Consider the following 21,610-nt stretch of genomic DNA (forward strand, 5'->3'; position numbering starts at 1 on the left):
TATAATCATGTTCAAAGAGAATTTGGGGTTAAATGACTCGGTAAGCATGATTTGGGCGCAAAAAGGCAAAAATAGGCCTAAATTGACCTTTTCGTTCCCAAAATGCAACAAACAACAATTGCAAACCTAAAAATCTACACAATAGTTACATTATGCCTCATATTATCATGTTCAAAATGAATTTGGGGTAAAATGAATCAATAAATACGATTTGGAAGCGTAAAAGGCAAAAATAGGCCTAAACTAACATATACTAATAAGTTACATACCTTTTGAAGATCATCGACTTTAGTGCAACTCTTGACGATATCGAACATGTACCTCATGACGTAATACCCACATGCAAGTCCATCTTGTTGTTGCGGACACTAAATGTTCACCAAAGGATGCATCCAATGACATTCATGTTAGATGTGTATTATGTGTTTCTATATAAGGACAAAAAAATTAGTCATGTTACCTCGACTGATTTCCAAACAGGAGATTTTGATACTCGAAGTCTTTTTGCACTAACATCATTCATCACACTACATCAATACATTATTATAAGATTAGATGTACATTAATATTAATAAGTGCGCATATATTGAGTTTCGAGTAGACTACTTATTTAACAATGATTTGATTAGTAAGGATCGTGGTGGTTGTTTACGCAAAGAATCAAAGTGGTAGACTTCGTTACGTGACAAACATATCGCAAGCAATGTCCAATGAGCCCTACAACAATAAAAAATATAGTTATTATTAATCGTAGAACAACTAATATGTCAATTTAATTACCAAATAATAAAAGTAAAGTGAGTTTAAGAAGCATACATTTCAATATAAGGAACAAGAATGATCTTATATCCATTACGAGAAGATGCTTTGAAACTCATACCGAGATACACTTTCAATTCGGTTTTGTTTTGTAAGCAACTGTCATCTCGTACCATGTTTGGACATAACCAACCAAACATTGGCTCATTAGTAGATGCAATCAATTCATTGTATAATAACCTGAGAAATCATATTGATTAAAAGAAAACTTACTTATTATGGAAGTTGAATTGAAAACTACTTAAGGCATATGTATATGAATAAAGGCTTTTATATACTAAAGTATTGCCTTATGAATGTTTGTATCATGGAAACATTCAACACTACCCCACATAATAATTCTTTAATATCAAGCTTAGAAATGAAGGTCGATGAATCCTCTAAGTAGTGGAATTGTTTGTCCGACAAATGAATCTCAATGATATTATCATCGGCTACATCGCTGGCGCACTCATGTAACCGTAAGCATGGAGAACTAAGGCCTTGCACCACCTCTATCTCCGTAATGAGTGGATACTTTGCCATATAAACCTTTTCTTTCTCCACATTTCGTTCACCTTCATCACGTCGGCCTTCCTCAGGTGAACATGCCTTCTTTCCCTTCCTGTCGGCCTTCCCCGAAACCTAGTAATTAGTTAAAAGTAAAGATATTACTGACAATCATAGGAACTATAAAAGAAAACAATATATATATATATATATATATATAATTATATAATATATATATATATATATATATATGTTAATCATTGTGCCTCATCTGAAAACCGCACCAATGCACGCGGCCATAGAACACAACTGCCAAGGGCATCACTCACTGAATGTAGACCAACTTCTGGCTTCGGCAGTGGAAGAGGTAATTCTTCGAAACCAGCCATAATCCCATTGACGCTGACCACATAGTGAATATCATCCACTGACTGGTTGTGCAATCGTACTCGGTCATTAGGGGGTTATGCATGGCCATAAGCAACGAGAATGAAGCTAGCATAACCATCTCCTCGAGCTAATAGTTCACATGGTGTCTCTTCCTTTAAAAAAAACTCTATTTATAGTTATTCTATGAAACAACATATATATAGTAAGAATTTCATGCATATAAGAACAATAGTTGTTTAACAAAACAAAGGGATTAAGTGATTACCTTCAGCTCCTCCCGAATGCAGCTTTCATAGCCTCCACATCTATTGAAGCTGTCGAATTCACACTACTTGCACTCGATTTTGTCGTTGTAGTGTATTGATCACCATATACCTTTCTCAACCCGAGGCAGACACCTCCTACGCCCCTCACGCGTCCATAGTGGTCCCGTCCTAAAGTCTCATGCAATGCATCATTGTGTCCTTTAGGAGTGAACTCACCAACTGCCTCCTTTCCCTTCAAGCCAATCTACATAAGGACAAGAGAGAAATGCTCGTGAGCGCACAAGTTAAATTATATATACCTTATATAAACATATAATCTGTACTTACAATGGCGTTGGCTATCTGTTGTGTTCCAAGATCAGGCAAGACTCTTTGTCCCTTTGCATCAACCCCATGCATTGAACACCACCAATCGAGGACTCTATATGGTTGTCGAGGTTGTACAACTGTCGTTGTTGAGCTAGTCCCCCTTGCCGTTGTCGACCCTAGCGTGGGGTAATGGCTGAACATTCACTTCTCTCTCGCCTGACCGTACGAGTGAGCACCCAGATGATGATAGTACTTCCTAGCTTTCCTAGGTTTGATATTCCTCCATATCTGATATGGTAATTTGGAGGATGCAGATGATGTGTCCGGTGAAGCCTCGTAACCGGTTTGTGTTTCTCCGCCATAGATGTTCTTCTTCTTTGTACCCACTACTTTTCTCCGCTTAGTGATCCACCCAGACACTAACTTAGCCTTGAAATCTCTGAATCTTTAGGCAACTGCGGATAGAAATACATTCTTCTTGGCTTCATCATCTTCGATATTGAATTGATTCTACAAAAAACGCAGTTCACAAATTAGTAAATATTACACATATATTTAACTAAATAATTAAGAATCTAAACGTTATTGTACGCGAAGCTTACCATAGTATCTTCCCAAATACACTTCTTCAAAGTCTCGGGCACCTCTTTCCATGAGTGGAGAATGGAGAGCTTATGCATGCAAATCCCAACTTGCATGGCATACTTTTGACGCCATTTTCCACAAGGTTGTCCCAAATGATCGTACTCCAAAGTCATTAGGGTGTGTTTCCCCAGTGACTTTGTAGGTCCCCTTCCTTTTCTCTTTTTTCGTCGCCAATGACTTCCTAGAGCTTTGTGCATCTTTTTCTTCACGGCGAGCTCGAACCAATTTACCCCATTCCTTTCTCATATCGAAAGACTCATCCTCGGTAGTGTGTTCCCCACTCGTATTCGTATGCACCTCCGCCATGTCCCTCAAATTGTACAAATACACGCATTAATAAAAAAAAAAAATTAAAATTCACATTGAGGAGAGGGGGCTATGCAGCACGCAGTGAGGGAGGGGAGGGTGTACAGCAGGGCAGTGGGGGAGGGGGCTGTGTGCAGGGGCAGGGAGGGGATGGGAGGTGTGTGCAGGGCAGGGAGGGGAGGGAAGGGGAAGTGTGTGCAACAAGGTTGTGTGCAGGGGCAGGGAGGGGAGGGAAGGGGAGAGGAGGTGTGTGCATGGGCAAGTGTGTGCAGTGGCAGGGAGGTGGGTGCAGGGAGGTGTGTACAGGGGCAGGGAGGGTGCAGGGAGGTGTGTGCAAGGGCAGGGAGGGGAGGTGTGTGCAGGGGCAGGGAGGGTGCAGGGAGGTGTGTGCAGGGTGTTGTGGGGTGGGGCAGTGGTGTGTGTAGTGGGGAGGGGTGCAGTGGGGTGGGGCATGGGGGGAGAGGAGTGCAGCAGGGAGGGGGCAATGGAGGGGAGGGGCAGTGGGAGGGGCAGCAAGGCAGTGGAGGAGGGGAGGGGAGGGGTGCAGCAGGGGGTGGGGCAGTGTGGGGAGGGGTGTGCAGCATGGGAGGGGGGTAGTGGAGGGGTGCAGTGGGGAGGGGAGGGGCAGTAGGGGAGGGGAGGGGTGCAGAAGGCAGTGGGGAGGGAGGGGCAGCAATGGAGGGAAGGGGTGCAGCAGAGGGTGGGGCAGTGGGGGGAGGGGTGTGCAGGGGAGCAGTGGGGGAGGGGTGTGCAGGGGAGGGGGGGCAAAAATAGGCCCGAAATGCCCTTTTCGTTCCTGAAACGCAACCAACAGCAAATGCATGACAATACACAATAGTTACATTATACCTCATACAAGCATTTTCAAAGAGAATTTGGGGTTAAATGACTCGATAAGTACGATTTGGGAGCAAAAAGGCAAAAATAGGCCCGAAATGCCCTTTTCGTTCCCGAAATGCAACCAACAACAAATGCATGACTATAAATCTATGCAATAGTTACATTATACCTCATATAAGCATGTTCAAAGAGAATTTGGGGTTAAATGACTCGATAAGTACGATTTGGGAGCGAAAAGGCAAAAATAGGCCAAAATGCCCTTTTCGTTCCCGAAATGCAACCAACAACAAATGCAAGCCTAAATCTACACAATAGTTACATTATACCTCATATAACATGTTCAAAGAGATTTGGGGTTAAATGACTCGATAAGTACGATTTGGAGCGAAAAGGCAAAAAGGCCTAAAACTACACAATAGTTAAAATTGGAGAAATTACACAACCTGAGTTTATGTCTCATGATTTATTGACTTCCGCCGTTTAGGATCCTCAAGTACATGTATCCCTTCCGTGTGATGTACACGCATATAGTTCTCCGACATATTCACATCATCTTCCACACATTTCAGGATAGGTAAAAGGGGGGAGGTCCTCAAATGCATCATATTCTTCCTCATTATCAACATCACCAATACCGAGGATACTCCTTTTACCAGGTACAACAATTGACCACTTATGATCAGCAGGATCAGTTACAAAAAATACTTGCTTGACTTGTGATGCAATTACAAATGGCTCCTCAGTTTCACGTAGACGACTAAGGTCAACAAGAGTGAAACCGCAAGGATCATCTTTCTTACACAACATCGATTATCGTCAACCCACTTGCAACACAAGAGGAAAATATTAAAAGTACAGTAGTCCAGCTCCCATATTTCTTGTATTCGCCCAAAATATAGTTGCTTTCAGCATGTACATGCGACTTATCCTTCGAGCTTGCGTATTGTGTAGACGACGCCACAAGTGAAACACCACTATTTTGTTGCGATCTTGACTTCAGATCTTGACGTTCAGTCCAAAAGTATACCCATTAATATCATAACCCTCATAAGAGCGTACAGCTTCACGAGGACCAAATGCTAACCACTTGACTGTTTCAGGAACACTTTCATCCAAATCATTAAGTACTCGTTTATGAAACCAATCAATGAAAGTCTTGTTATGCATTTGCGTCAATGCCCTCACTCCTTTTCCAGGATTGCTAACACGTAATTCCTCCATATGTTCATGTAAATAAGGATGGACATCTGGTACGTGATGCAATACAAATAAGTGAGCTTGTTTACGCTTTTCTACGGAAGGTGTGATCAATTTTGAACCAATTGTACCCTTGCCCTCAAGTCTGCCCTCGTGTCGGGATGTCGGAAGTCCAACAGGATCAACACTAGCAAAATACTCAGCCACAAAATTACTGATCTCTTCACCCACAATCCCTTGAATTATACTACCTTCTGGTTGTGCAGGATTCCGAACTTTATCTCTAATTCCCATATATCTCTCAAAAGGATAGCACCACCTCAAAAACACTGGACCACACAGCTTAATTTCTCGAACTAGATGGACAATGAGATGGACCATAATGTCAAAGAATGCGGGGGGAAATACATCTCAAATTTGCATAGAGTTTCAACTACTCTGGCTGCAAGGAATCGAGGTCGAGGGTCTAGGACTTTGCTGCATTGAATGAAAAAATGAACACATTCTGTAATGGTGTGCCTCACATGCTTTGGAAGTATCCCACGAATTGCAATCGGTAAGAATACTTGCATCATGACATGACAATCGTCGATTTCATACTCGATAACTTCAACTCACCATTTAAGGTAACAAAGCGCTTCATATTCGATGAGTAGCCAGTGGGACCTTAATGCCATACAATGACTCGCAAAAAATCCGTTTCTCTGCACGCGACATCGTGTAGCAAGCTGGTGGAAATAATTCTTCTCGAATCCTCCACCTTTTTACTTTTCTGAGTTTCATCATCAACCTTTCCTCCCCTTTTCTTCTTCCTTCCGTCCCTTTTCTGAGCCCACAACTCTGGTCGAACCCCCTTTTTCCAAGTAAAGTCGTGACGCCTTAACATCTTTTGTCTTGCCCGGAATATTCATAAGTGTCGAAAGAATAGCTTCCAAACATTCTTCTTCTCTATGTGCATGACATCCTAACAACGTCTGACATGTAGATCTTTTCCAATATGAGAGTTTCCAAAAAATTGACTGTTTTTTCCATAATCCTGTAGGTCATCAACCTCACTAGCAGGTTTACCAAAGACTGTTTCAATGCCCTTCACCTGATTATAAACTTCAGTACCAGTTAATGGTCTATGAGCAACTTCTTCTTCAACCGTCCCATCGAATGCCTTCTTCTTAAACCGATAGGGATGGTCGCGGCTGAGGAGCCTTCGTGTGCGCATATACACATGTTTGCAGCCCTTAAGGTGTGTAGATTTCATGTCATCTAAACAAATCGGGCAAGGTTTTTTCCTTTAGTCTTATACCCAGATAAGTTCCCATAAGCTGGATAATCGTTCATAGTACAAAAAAGCATGGCACGCAGAGTGAACATCTCATTAGCATACGCATCAAATACTAACACTCCTTCGTTCCACATCTTCTGTAAATCTTCAACAAGCGGCTGAAGGTATACATCTATGTCATTTCCAGGTTGTTTGGGCCCCGATATAAGAAGCGACAACATCATGTACTTGCGTTTCATGCACAACCAAGGAGGCAAGTTATAAACCACTAAAACTACTGGCCATGTACTATGCTGCGAGCTGAGATTGCCAAAAGGGTTCATGCCATCCGTACATAATCCAAGCCTCAGATTCCTATCCTCATTACCAAATGACTTATGCACCCTCTTGATAGTTTTCCACTCAGGCGAATCAGCCGGATGCTTGAGCAGACCGTCTTTCTTCCTACGATCTGCATGCCACCTCAAATTCTTCGCATCTCCTTTAATTGAGAACATGCGCTTAAATCTAGGTATTATGGGTAGATACCACAACACCTTGGCTGGTGGTCCTTCACTACCTCCAGCTCCTTCACGCTTGTACCTCGACAATCCACAACGTGGACACTCATGTAAATGCTCATACTCATTACGATAAAGCACACAATCGTTAGGACAAGCATGTATCCGCTCGTACTCTAAAACCAAAGGACACATCAGCTTCTTCGCATAATAGTACGACTTTGGCAGTTCATTTCCATCAGGGAGCATCTCAGCTAAAACTTCCAACAACGATGTGAAACTAGAGTCCGTCCAACCAGCGTTCGACTTAATGTTGAACAGTGTTACCACCGCGAAAGTTTGGTGTACTTTGTACAACCTGGATACAACGGCTTTTCAGCAGCCTAGACATAGACTCAAAAATACGAGGTCGTCTACACGACTGATCTTCAACCTCGTGTATCATCTCGTCTACCCGATCCCTATCATCATCTCCAAATTCATCATCCAAATTCTCATCCCCTAATCATCATCATCCTTTTTTTCTTCACATACATCATTTTTACTCCAGAGCTTCCCATATACCTCCCCTGCTCACCATGCCAAACCATACTGGTATTGAGGCCTAAACCCACGGCGAAAGACATGCTCCCTAACCACATGTATACTACTAACCTTGCTCACATTTCTACAATCCAAACAAGGACAATAAAAGTCGACTGCTCCAGAGGATGTTTGATATTCTAATGCAGTTGTACAGAATTCCGAGACACCTTTCACAAACTCAATCGATTCACGAGTACCATTAGGGGTGTGCAAAAATATCCGATCTGATCCGAAATTTCGGATATCCGATCCGATTTTAAGATTTCGGATATTTCGGATCGGGTATCCCGAAAAAAATTCGGGTTTTCGGATCGGATACGGATCGGGATTTTTCAAAAATTTCAACGGACCCGATCCGAAAATCAGGTGATCCGATCTGAAAACCCGGTATCCGATCCGAAAACCCGGTGATCCGATCCGAAAAGTTCGGATATCCGAAAATTTCGGATCGGATTCGGATCGCAATTTCCCCGATCCGAAATTTTCGGATATCCGAATTTTCGGATCGGATCCGATCCGATATCCGACAATGAACACCCCTAACTACCATACATCCAAGTACGATCCATCTCTTTCAAGAAGACCACCTCTAATAATTAAACACAACCATTCATTATAATGCATCAATCATTATTTAAGTACATACACTCACATATTCAAATCACACACGTATAGAGCAAGCTAAGATAGTGACATGTTCAATCGTATGCATGCAGCCGAAGGTCCTTATCACTCCAACCTAACTCATCCTTGGACGTCTAATCTCACTAGTGAATATATGTCAACTTTTCAATTCTAAGGAAAATCCGACAACATTTCCCTACAGTTCTCCAAGTACACAATTTAGATAATTGTTTATCTACATATGTACCCAAAGAACAATGTAGAGAAACGATAAGCCAAGAATTTCCTCATTATTGAAAAGAAGACACACATTCACCACCTAAGTGAGATCAAACGTCCAAGAACAGTCCCAAACCGGGGACTATTCAAGACTTCTAGGCATATGATGATGAGTAAGTCTTGAACGGGTATCTAGGCATATGATGATGATTCAAACAACTTGTAGATTTCATAGCTAAATTACATTGCGTTTTCATACAATCTCATATCAAGAAATATACATACATTACAAAAAATACATATATACATCAATAAATTATCATAACTTAATCAATTTGAAGTACATGACAACTTTGTCTCATTAACAAATTAAATCAAACAAAAAGACAACGAAATTAAACTAGTTACCTCTTAACACCAACAACGAGCAATGAAGAGAGAAGAGATAGTTGGAACTTTATTTGCGTTCCTTAGCCTCTTCTTCCTACAATTAACAAAACCCACATTGCACATTTATCAATTAATTCAATTAAGAAAAACAAAAGTAACTTAAAAACAAGATTAATTCATACTTAATCTTGCTGCCGCTTGTGGGTGGTGGCGTTGCATAGTAGTGGAGGAGCTCCACACCCTAAACCACTCAAATGGTGGAGAAGAGAAGAGAAGGGTAGTGGTGATGGTGGAGGTCGCGACTGCACGTGGTGGGTGGTGCGCAAGGTGGTGGTGGAGCACTGGTGGTGCGCAAACCGACTCGAATTAATGGTGGTAGGCAGCAGTGGTGGTGGAGCAATGTGGTGGGCAACAGTGGTGGTGGTGGTGGTGGTGCACTCGAATTAGGGTTCGCGCAAAATATCTCGCTCGTGGTGGTGGAGCAATGTGGTGGGCAGCAGAGGGGATTTTCTCGCTCGTATAATTTCTCTAAGGGAGGGAAATAGAATTGCTAGCTTGGGTATACTGTACATGCGCGCATTATTCAATCAAAAAAAAAAGATAACGAACGGCTGCGCTTGCCAAAACAAGCGCAGCCCTTCATAACAGAAGGGCTGCGTTTTTTTTTACAAGCGCATCCCTTTTTAGTGAAGGGCTGCGCTTTTCTTCAAAAACGCAGCCCTACATGTAAGAAGGATTGCGTTTTATTTAAAACCGCAGCCCTACAAGAAAGAAGGGCTGCGTTTTGAAGAAAACGCAGTCCTTCCAGCGCAGCCCTTCCTTTTTTTTCCCCTAGTGCTCGTATGTCTCTGTACTCCTGCGATGTCGTGTAGTGTTGTCGCGGTTACGTTGCGGTGGTCGCCATGGTTGGGTCATAGCTACCTATTCTGCTATACTTGCCGACGCTGACATCACCACGTAACTTCGCCGCCAATTGAAAACCACTTGAGGCGCGCCTCCATCTTTCCCCTCCCACTCAATGTTGATCTTGGACGGTCTCACGTTAAGCTAAAGTCGAGAACTAAGAGTATGGGAAGAAAACTTTTAGTGATAAGTCCAATCATTTTTTTTGTTCTTCACACTAAAAGTATGAAAATTCTTATCACAATAATTACTTTTTTGTGGGTAACTTATAATTATACAAAACAATTTTTAATTGCATTAACAGACATAAAAGCGTGGTTCAACAAAACGGAATCAATTACCTGCTCTCTTTCTTCTTATCTGGTTCAAACTCTCCCCCACTCCATTACCAGTACATGGAGTTAATGGACTCCCCAAGTTGGTTACATTCTCTTTCTCTCAATTATAAAATTCATTTATGTGTGGTAATGGTTACCCTTCCCTCTTTATTTCATGACTTGAACCAAATACCCCATAAAGTTAACAATTTTTGTTTTTTGTTTTTTTTTTATTGGGAAATTAAGTCAACCCAAGGACTAACCCCTACCAAGGCTACTAGCCTTGTAGGAACTACCAGCACATTGGCTGGTAAAGCATAAAAAGCATGCTAAGGAAATATCCCAACATACTGCTGGGGGTAAGGATCGAACCCCTGACCTCAAGGATCAGAGGGGAGTGGTCTACCATATGAGCTAGCTCCTCATCCTTCGTTAACAATTTTTGTTTTCAATCCCTATTCTTTTTTGTTCCATTTCCTTTCCAATTTTATAGCTTGAACCAAACAAGCATTAGTGGTTGACAAGGTTAGTTTCATATGTATTATGGACTATTTAGGTAATTGGACAATAAAATTGGAAAAACAAAAATGTCAAATAAATAAAGATATAAAACATGTTCAACAGAAAAACTACAATGTAATAAGGGGTATTGAGGAACAACCAAATATCTAGTATTAAAAAATAATAAAGAGCATAACATGTAGCACGAACCACAAAGGGCAAGAAAGAAAAGACAAATCATCACAGATGGACGTAGGTGACATGCATGTATGAAGAGGAAAAAGGGAATTCACCTTTCGTTGTATTCCCGCTATCATAGAAAGGCACTCACGGTCCGTTAAGTAGTTAGTCATAAATGGTGGTAATAGGAATGAATTTGTGTGTAAATTTGTAAAAAATATCATTGTTCATTCCCATGGTAATGCTAATTTATCCTAAAGTGTCCACTTTCCTTCTTGAATTTTCATTCCCGTCCAATACCACCTTGTAGGTGGTAATGAGTGGTAATGAAAATTGCTTCCCCTTGGAGACAAAAACACACGTTTAGGGGTGAGATTGCTTGCCCATGGAGAAGAAATGTCTCCCCATTGAGATTTTAAGGGTGCTTCCTAATAAAATTACACTTAAAATTCATTCCTATTACTGCAATTTATTAACAACTACCAAACGTGCCGTCAGGAAAGTGTGTTTTTGCTCTAATAGTGCTTGGTATTTCTGTCTTGGTCAAAGTCATAGTCATGTGGACATCCAATGTAGATGTCTGTTTGTTTGTCTTATTGAGGCTTCTGGTTTTTGTTGTTTGTACTTGTTGCCAAAAAAGGGCAGTAAAAGGGAGCAAACGCAAGATTGCAAACAGAAACTAGCAATGGCCAATTCCAAATTCTGAGCACGTCTCACCTTCAACACTTTCAAGCAAATGTTTAACCTTTCAGAAATACAAGCGCTTACAGTTTTTACAACCACCAACTGGAGCCGATGAATCCAGCTCTAGGGATGAAAAGTGGTGCCACAACAGCATATATGACACAAAACTATAATCTAATATTGTTGAATATCATGTCTAAAATGCATCCAACTCTCACAAATCACAGCGGAAAGCCAATTACAAACAACTTGTTACAGCGGTAGGAAAACAGATGGGGAAAGATTACAAAGTTGATCATGGCTGCTGGATTGCAGAGTAAAATTATCCATCACTAGTAAACGTGAACGCCAAAATAATGATTGTGAAGGTGGAGATAGTAGTCACCAGAGGAAATAACCACATAACCTTATTACTTACTTTTCCTTGCTGACTTTGCTGACTTCCTAACTCAACTTCACTCAGAAGTTTCTGCACCTCTTCTATGTCAGAATCTTTAGCAGCCTGGAATAACTTACCGTGGATCTTTTCTAGCATGTTAAGCCTTTTCATTCTAGAGAGATTCTGAGATGACCATATGAATCCCGTCATCTTCCACAAGAGGATACCAACGTAGATAGCTACGATACAATCTACACTGTAGTGATGGCGCTCCCTGATTTCTCTCTGAGCACTGTGCAGGACTAGCAGCCAAACAAGGGCTGAACTAAAACCTCCATAAGCTTCCTGCATTGGTTCCAGAGAGCAAAGGATTCAAAGTTGTTCGAGAAAGTTCATAGAGAAATAATACAGTGCAATTGTAGGCTGCCACATAGGTCACTCATATCAATCCTTTTAGAATTATAATCTGGATGCAATGACGTCCCCCTATTTGTTAAGGAGCTGGCTCTCACATTAGGGTGCTTTCCGTTTAATCTATATTTGCTGTAAGACGGTAAGAGTACCATCGTAACATAGATTATAAGAAAAAAATACGAGGAAGGGGCCATCATACCGTCCAGGCCATGGCTGTGAGTACAGCAACAAGCATGTGGCCACTGTACAGCAAGTCATTGCAGCCGCCTCCAGCTTTCTTCAGCAAATGATACCATGAAGTGCCCTCAGTCGGAGTTGGACGCAGAAAATCGATGAGAAAGCTCATTGAACCCCAGTCAGGGCGATAGTCACTAAGTACTGTACCAGGATCAGCTGCAAGACATTGAATTGAATTTTGACTGTCAGCAGCAACTTCCTGTAAATATCAATGACAAGATATTTGTCGAATATAATCAAAATTAAAAAGAACTCAATTTACATAAGCTTCTTCTAGATTCACTTTCTGATCTACATCAGCACAAGTAAGCAACCAGAACGAAAACATCACCAAGATCCCATGAAACCTGAAAGTCAATTACTGTAACCTGATAACAATCATGCTTCATATGACGGGAGGCATGACATCTGATGTTCCAAACCCCCCCCCCCCCCCCCCACCACATATGGGAATTTTAGTGGCCACTAAGTCCTATAAAAGATGTGTGTTAAGTACTAGAATGGACATCATAAGAATTGGATTGGCAGGTTGGACGAATCTTGGCAAATTAATGAATATCAGCACATAACAAAACACCAAGAAAATTAAATCATAGCTTGATTTCTTAATTGTAGCAGAAATGAAGGGGTTAACTGTAAATTACACACACAATCTTCCATAGACGAGCATTTAATTTAAGAGGTAAGCGTCAACTCAAAAAAGTTTCCAACTAAAACACTCAGCGAGAAATTCTAAATCAAAGCCATGTAGAAAATCTTTCATAGACAGAGGAAGAGGACAGACAGCATAAAGATTATAGATCAAGTATTTGACAAAAAGTTACACAGCATCGGAGTAATTCAAGATCAGATTCAGAGGTTAATACTATGATATATAAACAATATGGAGATATAAATACAACCAAATAAGAACTCACCATAAGCAAAATCCTTATTTAATAACTGACGAATAGCATTTGCGTCCGAAGCATAAGGGACATAATACTTCTGAGCCCAACGATGAGGATGCCCTGGAACTTGAAAGCGAGCTGCAGCGCACCAAGGCCGAGCTGATGGCAGAATTGTTGATGCAAAACTTATGGCCCGCAAGAGGCGGCCAATTGCCAATGTGAACAAGTACCTTGCTCCAAGCCCAAAGCCAGGGGCTTTTACAGAGTCAAATAGCACAGAAAAAGCAAGCATAATAAACAACATCAAGAAGTGGTGCAACCCAACTATGTGTGCTCTCAATATGTCAACCACAGTCTGGGGAAGCTTCTCATTCAATGCCAGGAGTAGCCACTGGCCAGTGTCAGGAAGAGGAGGTGTATTTCTGCCACAAGTCAAACAAACTGCGTGTTTACTCAAATGTAGATACACAGGCACAGACATGCACACACTATGTTACCCTTAAATAAAGAGATATGCACACACTACGTTACCCCTAAAAAGAGATATGCCATCGACTAACCACCTTCAAATGTTTTTAAACTTAAAAACTTCCAAGAAGTAAACGATGGCAAACACTTTATATCCAGAATAAGGGGGTGTTTTGTAAAGAATTAATTTGAGGGTGGGGGGGGGGGGAGATTTGACTAATCAATTAGTCTACTGTATGGTGGTATTTGGTAAGAGATACACTGAAAAAGTTGACTGGGGAAGATATAGTCTTTTGAGCATATTGAAGAGTAGATTTCCTCTACTCTAGATACTCCTTATCATATTAATATTTATCTTATACTACTATGTGAACCTATATGTTATTATGTACTTATGAGAGACATTAAGCAATAAAAATGTGTTAATCAAGACTCGAACCCACGACCTCTCATTTGATATGCTAATGCACTAACCAACTACGCTACAATACTCATGTTTGTCTTTGTGAGGGAAAAATCATTTAAAGACAAGATACTATTTTTATTTTTGAAAACTTCAAATGCACGTTGGTAAATAATCCGGGGCGTATTTCCCGGGACAAGAACTAGTTTAAGTCCAAAAGGCAAACAGTTGATACGGAACTGCTAACATTACTATCCATTTCATGCTATCTACTAAGCTGCTGGTCTGTGTTACTACAATCTGCTATATTCTATTTCAATCAGCTATCTACCAATTGTCGAAGAGAGTCATACTAGCAGCAAATTTAGCCTATTCATACATGCCAATCAAAAATATAATGCCAAGTCCCAAACTCACTCCCCCTCTCTCTTCAATAGAAAACTAGAAACCCTCTTTCTCATTTGGTAAAACCCTTCTTCATAGCTGGGCTTACTGACACAAACCTTAGTTCACCACTAAAGTACTTGTAAAAATCTATGAAAAAGGAGATGCCATCCAGGACTTCACAGTAAAGGAACATATAGCCAGTGGTGCCAGCTTCCACTTCCCTCAACAACAACGACAAAGCCACAGTCCCAAATGATTTGGGGTCAACTAACATGAACCATCACAAGAAATTGTTCTGCAGCATATGAAACAATAAACAAAAGAAAAAGAAAAGACAGCACATCTAGCCCTTACACCTTAATTGTTTCTCATATCCAAAATCTTGCAAAAAAAAAAATTGTTCAACTGAAAAATGCTAAGGAAGACGAGAAGCAGAGATATCCCTTCTGAGAGCATGTACAATGGGGCTCTCCAACTAGCTCTTCAAGGAGAGAGAAAATGGATAGTCACCTCTTACCCAACAATGGGGCTTTTAGGTGTGTCTTGGGTGTCTCTCCATGGAGACACTTTGCAAAGTGGCTCTTGAGGGAGTCGGAGAGATATCATTTGGGTTGAAGGAGAGATGGCTCTCCAAAGTATGGAGCCCACATACTAGTGCAATATTGGATATAATTTTTTGCAACCATTTATTGAACTTTTCTAAAAATAAAAAAAAGATGGTAATAATTATTATTCCAAAAAATATAATTTTTCTTTATCGATAAAATAAGCCTAATATTGGATATATTTCATATATAAAATCTACTATCTTTTTTTAATTTATGAAATTAAATATTAGCATTAAAAATTAATATTTTTTAAAAAAATAATCCACAATACATAATTTATGTAAAAGATATTTTTTTTTTTGTAATTATATTTAATTTACATGATAAAAATTATTTATATAACTTTGATCATAGTATGAAATGAAGTTCATTTATTGATATGAGGACCACAAAACAATGAAAAGTTGAATGAAGAGTTCTTAAAAAGATTTTATTGTTGTTGGGTGATTTTAGATATAGTTCTTGAGAGTAGCTTGAGGAGAGAGAATAAACGAAAGAGTGGAGAGCTATTTAGAGAGCCATGTACCATTGTACATGGTCTGATAGGGGAGTGCACTCTACCTAACTCCATCATGAAGGACTCTCGCTTAAGTTGAGAAGCTAACAGACTAACTTAGAAAATGGTTTTTAAAGCTAATCAATTTAGTAGTATTAGCCTCTACTAAATTCATCTTTAATCCCAGACGTTATACCCTCCTCTTCTATGATAGATCTAATACACATGATGGGAACATTTTTAAAGCAACTCTAAAGAGTTAAGGGCTAAGTAAACCATAATCTGTTTTGTCAAAGTTACTCTTCTCCCAAAGAGGAATGTAAGCCACATATTGAATGTAAGCGACGTAATACTGAATGCAATCTTCATACTTGATATTGATGGGGTAGACAAATGTAACCAGGGAAAAGCATATTTCAGTTGTGGCAACTAATGCAGAAATGCCTAGTAATCCCAGGTGTCTATCAATATGGTGCAACTTATTCAAACCTTGCTTTTTAAAAGGTTATATCTCATTCAAAATTTTACATTAATATAGAGAGTTCTGCTTCCATAAAATACTTTAGATACTTGATAAGAGAGCACATGTAAGTATTTCAGTTCGTGTTGAGCAGGCATCAAGCATAAATAACCCTTATGTGTCAGTTACAAACATAGTTAGGAAACAGGTGGTGTAGCTTTTGATTGATGCGGAACAAGTCAATGAAATAATAAGAATGAGAAGAATGATAAAAAAAAAATAAACAAAAGAGACAAAGATTTACATGGTTCGGTCAAAATAGACCTACGTCCACAAGTAGGGGATTCGAGAGCTTCTTCACTATAATGGAGAAAAACAAAGAGATTACACAAGGAGTCCTAAAATCTTAATAGCTTAGAGTGTGTGTCAAATAACGATCACCAATAGGGTCCTTTTATAACATAAGAAACCCTAATAAACCTTAGAATAATATCCTAGCATAATTCTATTGACAGCGTAATAAACTTAAGGTAAAAATTAGAATCACCCATGAAAAGAACGCGTCGTTCGGTCGCCCGGTCAGGCACTGCTGCCAGGTCAGGCGCGAGATAAAAAATCCAATTTTGACAATTCTTCGTAAAACAGCCATAACTTTCTCGTTTTTCAGCGGAATTGGGCATATGACCTGTTGTTGGAAAGCTCTTGGAACAAGCTATCACTTTCAATTTGAATCACATCAAAACCATTTGTATACTGAAAGATATGTGCATTCAAAGCCAACCTTACGCCATTTTCACAAGATTTCAAGTCACTAATAACAAAATCTCCACCTTGACTTGAAATCGATCGATCAAGATAACTCTAACTTGTACTGAAAACCAAGAAGTGATGCTCAACATAAACATAGAACCTTCACCTTAAACAAAATTCCATAAGCTTACTTACTTTAGGCAATCAAGAAGGGACATCTTCTATAAATTGTGTACAGGTGCATCTTTGAACACAAAACTCCGTATATGAAACCATCGCATGGCCTAGATTGAGAGTATAATGTCACGAACGTGAGACATGCTTATTCAAATTGACCAAAACTCTCTTCAAACACTTCTTCGTCTCAATAACAGACTTAAAGCGATTCTAGAAAATTAAACTACATCAATAATTTCTAAATTGCGATTGTACTTAACAAAACAAAGTACCAAATTGAGATAAGAAATAGCATAAGTTGAACAAAATCTAATGCATAACCAAGATTGCTACTTTATTACAAACTCAAAAGCAATCTATCATAAGCTCCATAGCAAAATCCACACGTTTTTTCGTTTCACCAACAAATCTCAAAAAGGCACCAATTATGAAGAGATTGTAGAAACCGCAACCCTTAATAACCCTAAAGTGCAATATCATTATCAAAGATATCGTTGGCGATATTTGCGGATTCGTCCTCATTGGACTTTTCCCTATTCTTCTTCTTTAATTTCCAACAGTCGGCTTTCACATGACCCTTCACGTGACAATGTTTACATATTTACTTTTACTAAAATTCTTTCCACCATGAATAACCAAAGCATTTGTTTGAGAAGGACTGTTAGATTTATTAACCAACTTATTGTCAATTAAATCTCTCTAAGTTAAGACATCCTTCAAACTCAAATCATCTCCACCATACAATAAAGTATCTCGAAAGTGCTTATACGAATGCGGTAAAGAACACAACAACCTAATAACCATATCCTCATCATCAATCTCAACATTGATGTTTTGAAAATCCATAATAATAGAGAAGAATCTATCAAGATGAGACTCACTCGGTTTACCTTCTTCTAGACTGAGATCATTGAAGTCTAGATTTGAGTGGTAGACGGTTGGTCACGCTCTTTGTCATGTAAAGTGAGTCCAACTTCAACCACAAACCTGCATTAGTCGTCTCCTTGGCAACCTCTCTCAAGATTTCATTAAAGCGACATAGTTGAATTGTCAAAATAGCCTTCAAATCGATCTCTTCCCACTAATCATCCGTCATACTCGAAAGGCTTTTTGGATGCACTTTCAAGAGCCTTGTGACAGCCACTTTGAACCAAGATGGCTTTCATCTTCAATTGTCATAGGCTAAAATTTACTTGCCTATCGAATTACTCAATGTCGAATTTCATTGGCATAATTTAATCAAACTCGTCTACGAACACCTAATACCTTAAAACCTTGCTCGAATATCAGTTAGGAAACGGGTGGTGTAGCGTTTGATTAATGCGGAACAAGTCAATGAAATAATAAGAATGAGAAGAACGATAAGAAAATAAACAAAAAAGACAAAGATTTACATGGTTCGGTCAAAATAGACCTACGTCCACACGCGGGGGATTCGAGAGCTTCTTCACTATAATGGAGAAAAACAAAGAGAATACACAAGTCCTAAAATCTTAATGGCTTAAAGTGTGTGTCAAATAATGATCACCAATAGGCAATAGGGTCCTTATATAACATAAGGAAACCCTAATAAACCCTAAAATAATCTCCTCGTATAACTCTAAAGACGGCGTAATAAACTTGGGGTTAAATATTAGAATAACCCGTGAAAAGAACGCGTCGCCTGGTCGCTCGGGCCATACCGCCCTGTCAGGCACGAGACAAAAATCCAATTTCGACAGTTCTTCGTAGAACAACCATAACTTTCTCGTTTTTAATTGGGCATATGACTTGTCGTTGGAAAGCTCTTGGAACAAGCTGTCACCTCCAATTCGAATCACTTCAAAACCATTTATAGATTGAAAGATATGTGCATTCGAAGTCATTCTTATGCCATTTTCACAAGATTTCAAGTCACAAATAACAATAGCTTATAAAACATCATTTGCACACTGTTCTAGCTCAACAAATCTCACTTATATAAGCACACTTAGTGACACAGGCACGATGGTCAATTCTAAAGATCAGTTAACAGAGTTGCATATTTGCTTTGACCATACTTATGATTAAAAGATTTGTTATTTTCTCCAACATCAAAAAGATTCTTGACAGAAGCAATTACAAGCAAAAGCCTAAGCTCACCCCCCTTCCCCCCCCAAAGAAAAGCCCTAAATATAGTAAAATAGAATAGGAAGCTGAAATGTCATACTTCCTCCGTTCTTAGAAAAGGGCAACGCTTCCTATTATAGGAAATTTTAAAATAAATGCAACATTTACTTATTTGATTGATGCGTTCTTTCTATCTTTCATGACATAACATGGGTCCCCCTTTTTATGATTTTATCTCTCTCCTTTGGTGCCTCCCTCCATGTTGCACTTATTATAGAACGGTGGAAGTATTACCTAACTACTTTCCTTCCTTTATAGCTTCATAAAAAGACCAAGTAACAAATGTTGAATTTTTAAAAATCCTTGGTTGCACACCATGTTGTAGATTTGAAATTTTACTATCTATAATTAAAGTTCATTACGCTTTATCATAAAATTGCATGACTCGGCAACTTGAATTGATAAATCAAAATTCAACAACTCGCCAAGAGCTTTTTTACCCATCAAATTCTTACCAGAAAAGTTTTTACTTCAAAACACCTTTCCAGCTAAAAACTGTCAAGGAAGCGAATTCTGCGAGAAAGCAAATAAAAGAAAAAAAAATCAATTGATAACTTCATGTACTCCAATTGATTAAAGGAAAAAGAGCATAGTCTTTTTCATGATATCGTTCTACAACTGTTGAAGCAATCTCATTATGAGCCGCCAAGTCCAAGTGCTAAATTGAATGAAGTAAGAATAACATCCAAAAGTCATGGCACCAAGTTTCACTTTCAGCAACCTATGTGGAAAACCACTACTACTTCTCCTAACATCTTCGTTCTCATAAAAAGAAGTAACACTCGGATTGATACTAATTGCAGACTTCTCAAATGTAGTACTCCTAAGTCGAACTTTCCCCAGAAAAATTGGTATTGTATTAAAAGAGGAGCATATAGAATTACAAAAGTAGTCCCTCCATTTCGTAAGGCGTACACAATATCCAAAGTCGAACTTCAACCGTTCATTACTGTGAATTCATTAGGTTTTAGGACAAATCTAATGGTGGTCAAAGCAAATTTTCATAAAGAGACGAAGGGATTAGGATATTGAAACCAAAAGTATTGTCTAAATATAGGAGTAAAGTAACTAATAGATGGTGGTCAGCTGGTCATACGATCATTTTCCATATATACCATTTATGATATAATATGAACTATGAAGTACTAATCTTAAAGTTGAATTTATTATCGAAAATCATTAGTATCCGTTACAAACTTGGCATATCTCCTCCTAATCCTAACATTAAACCCAAATCTAACCAACGTCAACTTACCAAATTAAACTCTACATCCAACAATTATTAATCAGCACAATCCACCCAAAATCAAATAAAACAAAATCCCACAAAAAAGTAATAAATTCCATTTAAAGAAAACTCACTAAAAGAAAAAACCAAAAAAAAGGGAAGAAAATGTAGTTGAGATGAGTGACTACCTGTGCCAATCAAGGCCGAGGACGGCGGTGACAGAGCGAACAGAGAGCATTTCAAGAAGCAGAGCGGAGAGAAGGAAAACGATGGAGCCAACAAAAGGAAGGACAGCGCGGAACTCTGCAGACCAATGTTTGTAAGTGAAGATGCGAGTGAGGGCGATGAGAGATAGAATGGACCAGAGTGCAGGTTGAAGACGAGAGTGCCATGTTGGGGAGATTTCTCGGAGGTAATCAATGGTGATGTATGATATTGCTGCTAGTCCTAGCCCACCACCGCGCCACCGCATCGTGGAGGTGGTGGTGGTGCTGCTGCTGCTGGTGGAGGAGAGAGAAACTGATGAGAGATTTGGGGTGTTTTTGTGAGGGAGGTTTAAGTTGTTGAGGTCTTGGAGGATGGTAATTGGTATTAGACTTTAATTGAAGCCATCATTATTATTAGGAAAAATTGTTTTTTTTTTTTGGGTGTAATTGATTATGAAAATTCAATTATTGGGCAATTGGTAGATGGTGAATTCATGTCTACACGGGCCAAAACGCAACTCAAAAAATATAAACGCGTGAAATCAATTGTTTTCCCATGAACATGTGAAACTAATGTATAGTTCTCCAATGAACATCGATCTCGACGATTATCCTTTGTTGACATTTATGTTTGTTAGTTTGTTTATTGTAGATTTTTTTTGTTCATTGTGTTTTCTTTGTTTGTTCATTAGGTTGAGTGGTTGTTCATCAGATATTTCCTCTTATGTTCATTTTTTTTCTTGTTGTTCATTGTTCATTGATTCTCGTGTGTTTTTTTTTTTTCTACTTTCATCTTCATGTTGCTTAGTTTGTTCATTGACGATGTTGTTTTGTTCATTGTATTATAATGCGAAACGACGCCGTATGGAATGGTGCGCACCATTTAGATGGTAGACTCGTGTCTAATACCTAATTT

The 21,610-nt window shown here is 39.2% G+C and overlaps 1 protein-coding gene across 1 annotated transcript; it reads right to left on the bottom strand.

The window, feature by feature from the left end:
• Positions 1 to 11,425: 11,425 nt before the first annotated feature.
• LOC104895920 (hypothetical protein) lies at positions 11,426 to 21,078 on the bottom strand. The gene is made up of 4 exons (XM_010682567.4): positions 20,677 to 21,078; positions 13,391 to 13,785; positions 12,436 to 12,629; positions 11,426 to 12,167 (listed from the first exon to the last, which is right to left on the bottom strand). Exons 1-4 carry the CDS (start codon positions 20,958 to 20,960, stop codon positions 11,766 to 11,768), a joined length of 1,275 nt encoding a protein of 424 aa, XP_010680869.1. The 5' UTR covers positions 20,961 to 21,078; the 3' UTR covers positions 11,426 to 11,765.
• Between the last annotated feature and the right edge of the window lie 532 nt (positions 21,079 to 21,610).

The sequence above is a fragment of the Beta vulgaris genome, chromosome 1 (assembly GCF_026745355.1).
Source record: "Beta vulgaris subsp. vulgaris cultivar EL10 chromosome 1, EL10.2, whole genome shotgun sequence".
NCBI classification, from domain to species: Eukaryota; Viridiplantae; Streptophyta; class Magnoliopsida; order Caryophyllales; family Amaranthaceae; genus Beta; species Beta vulgaris.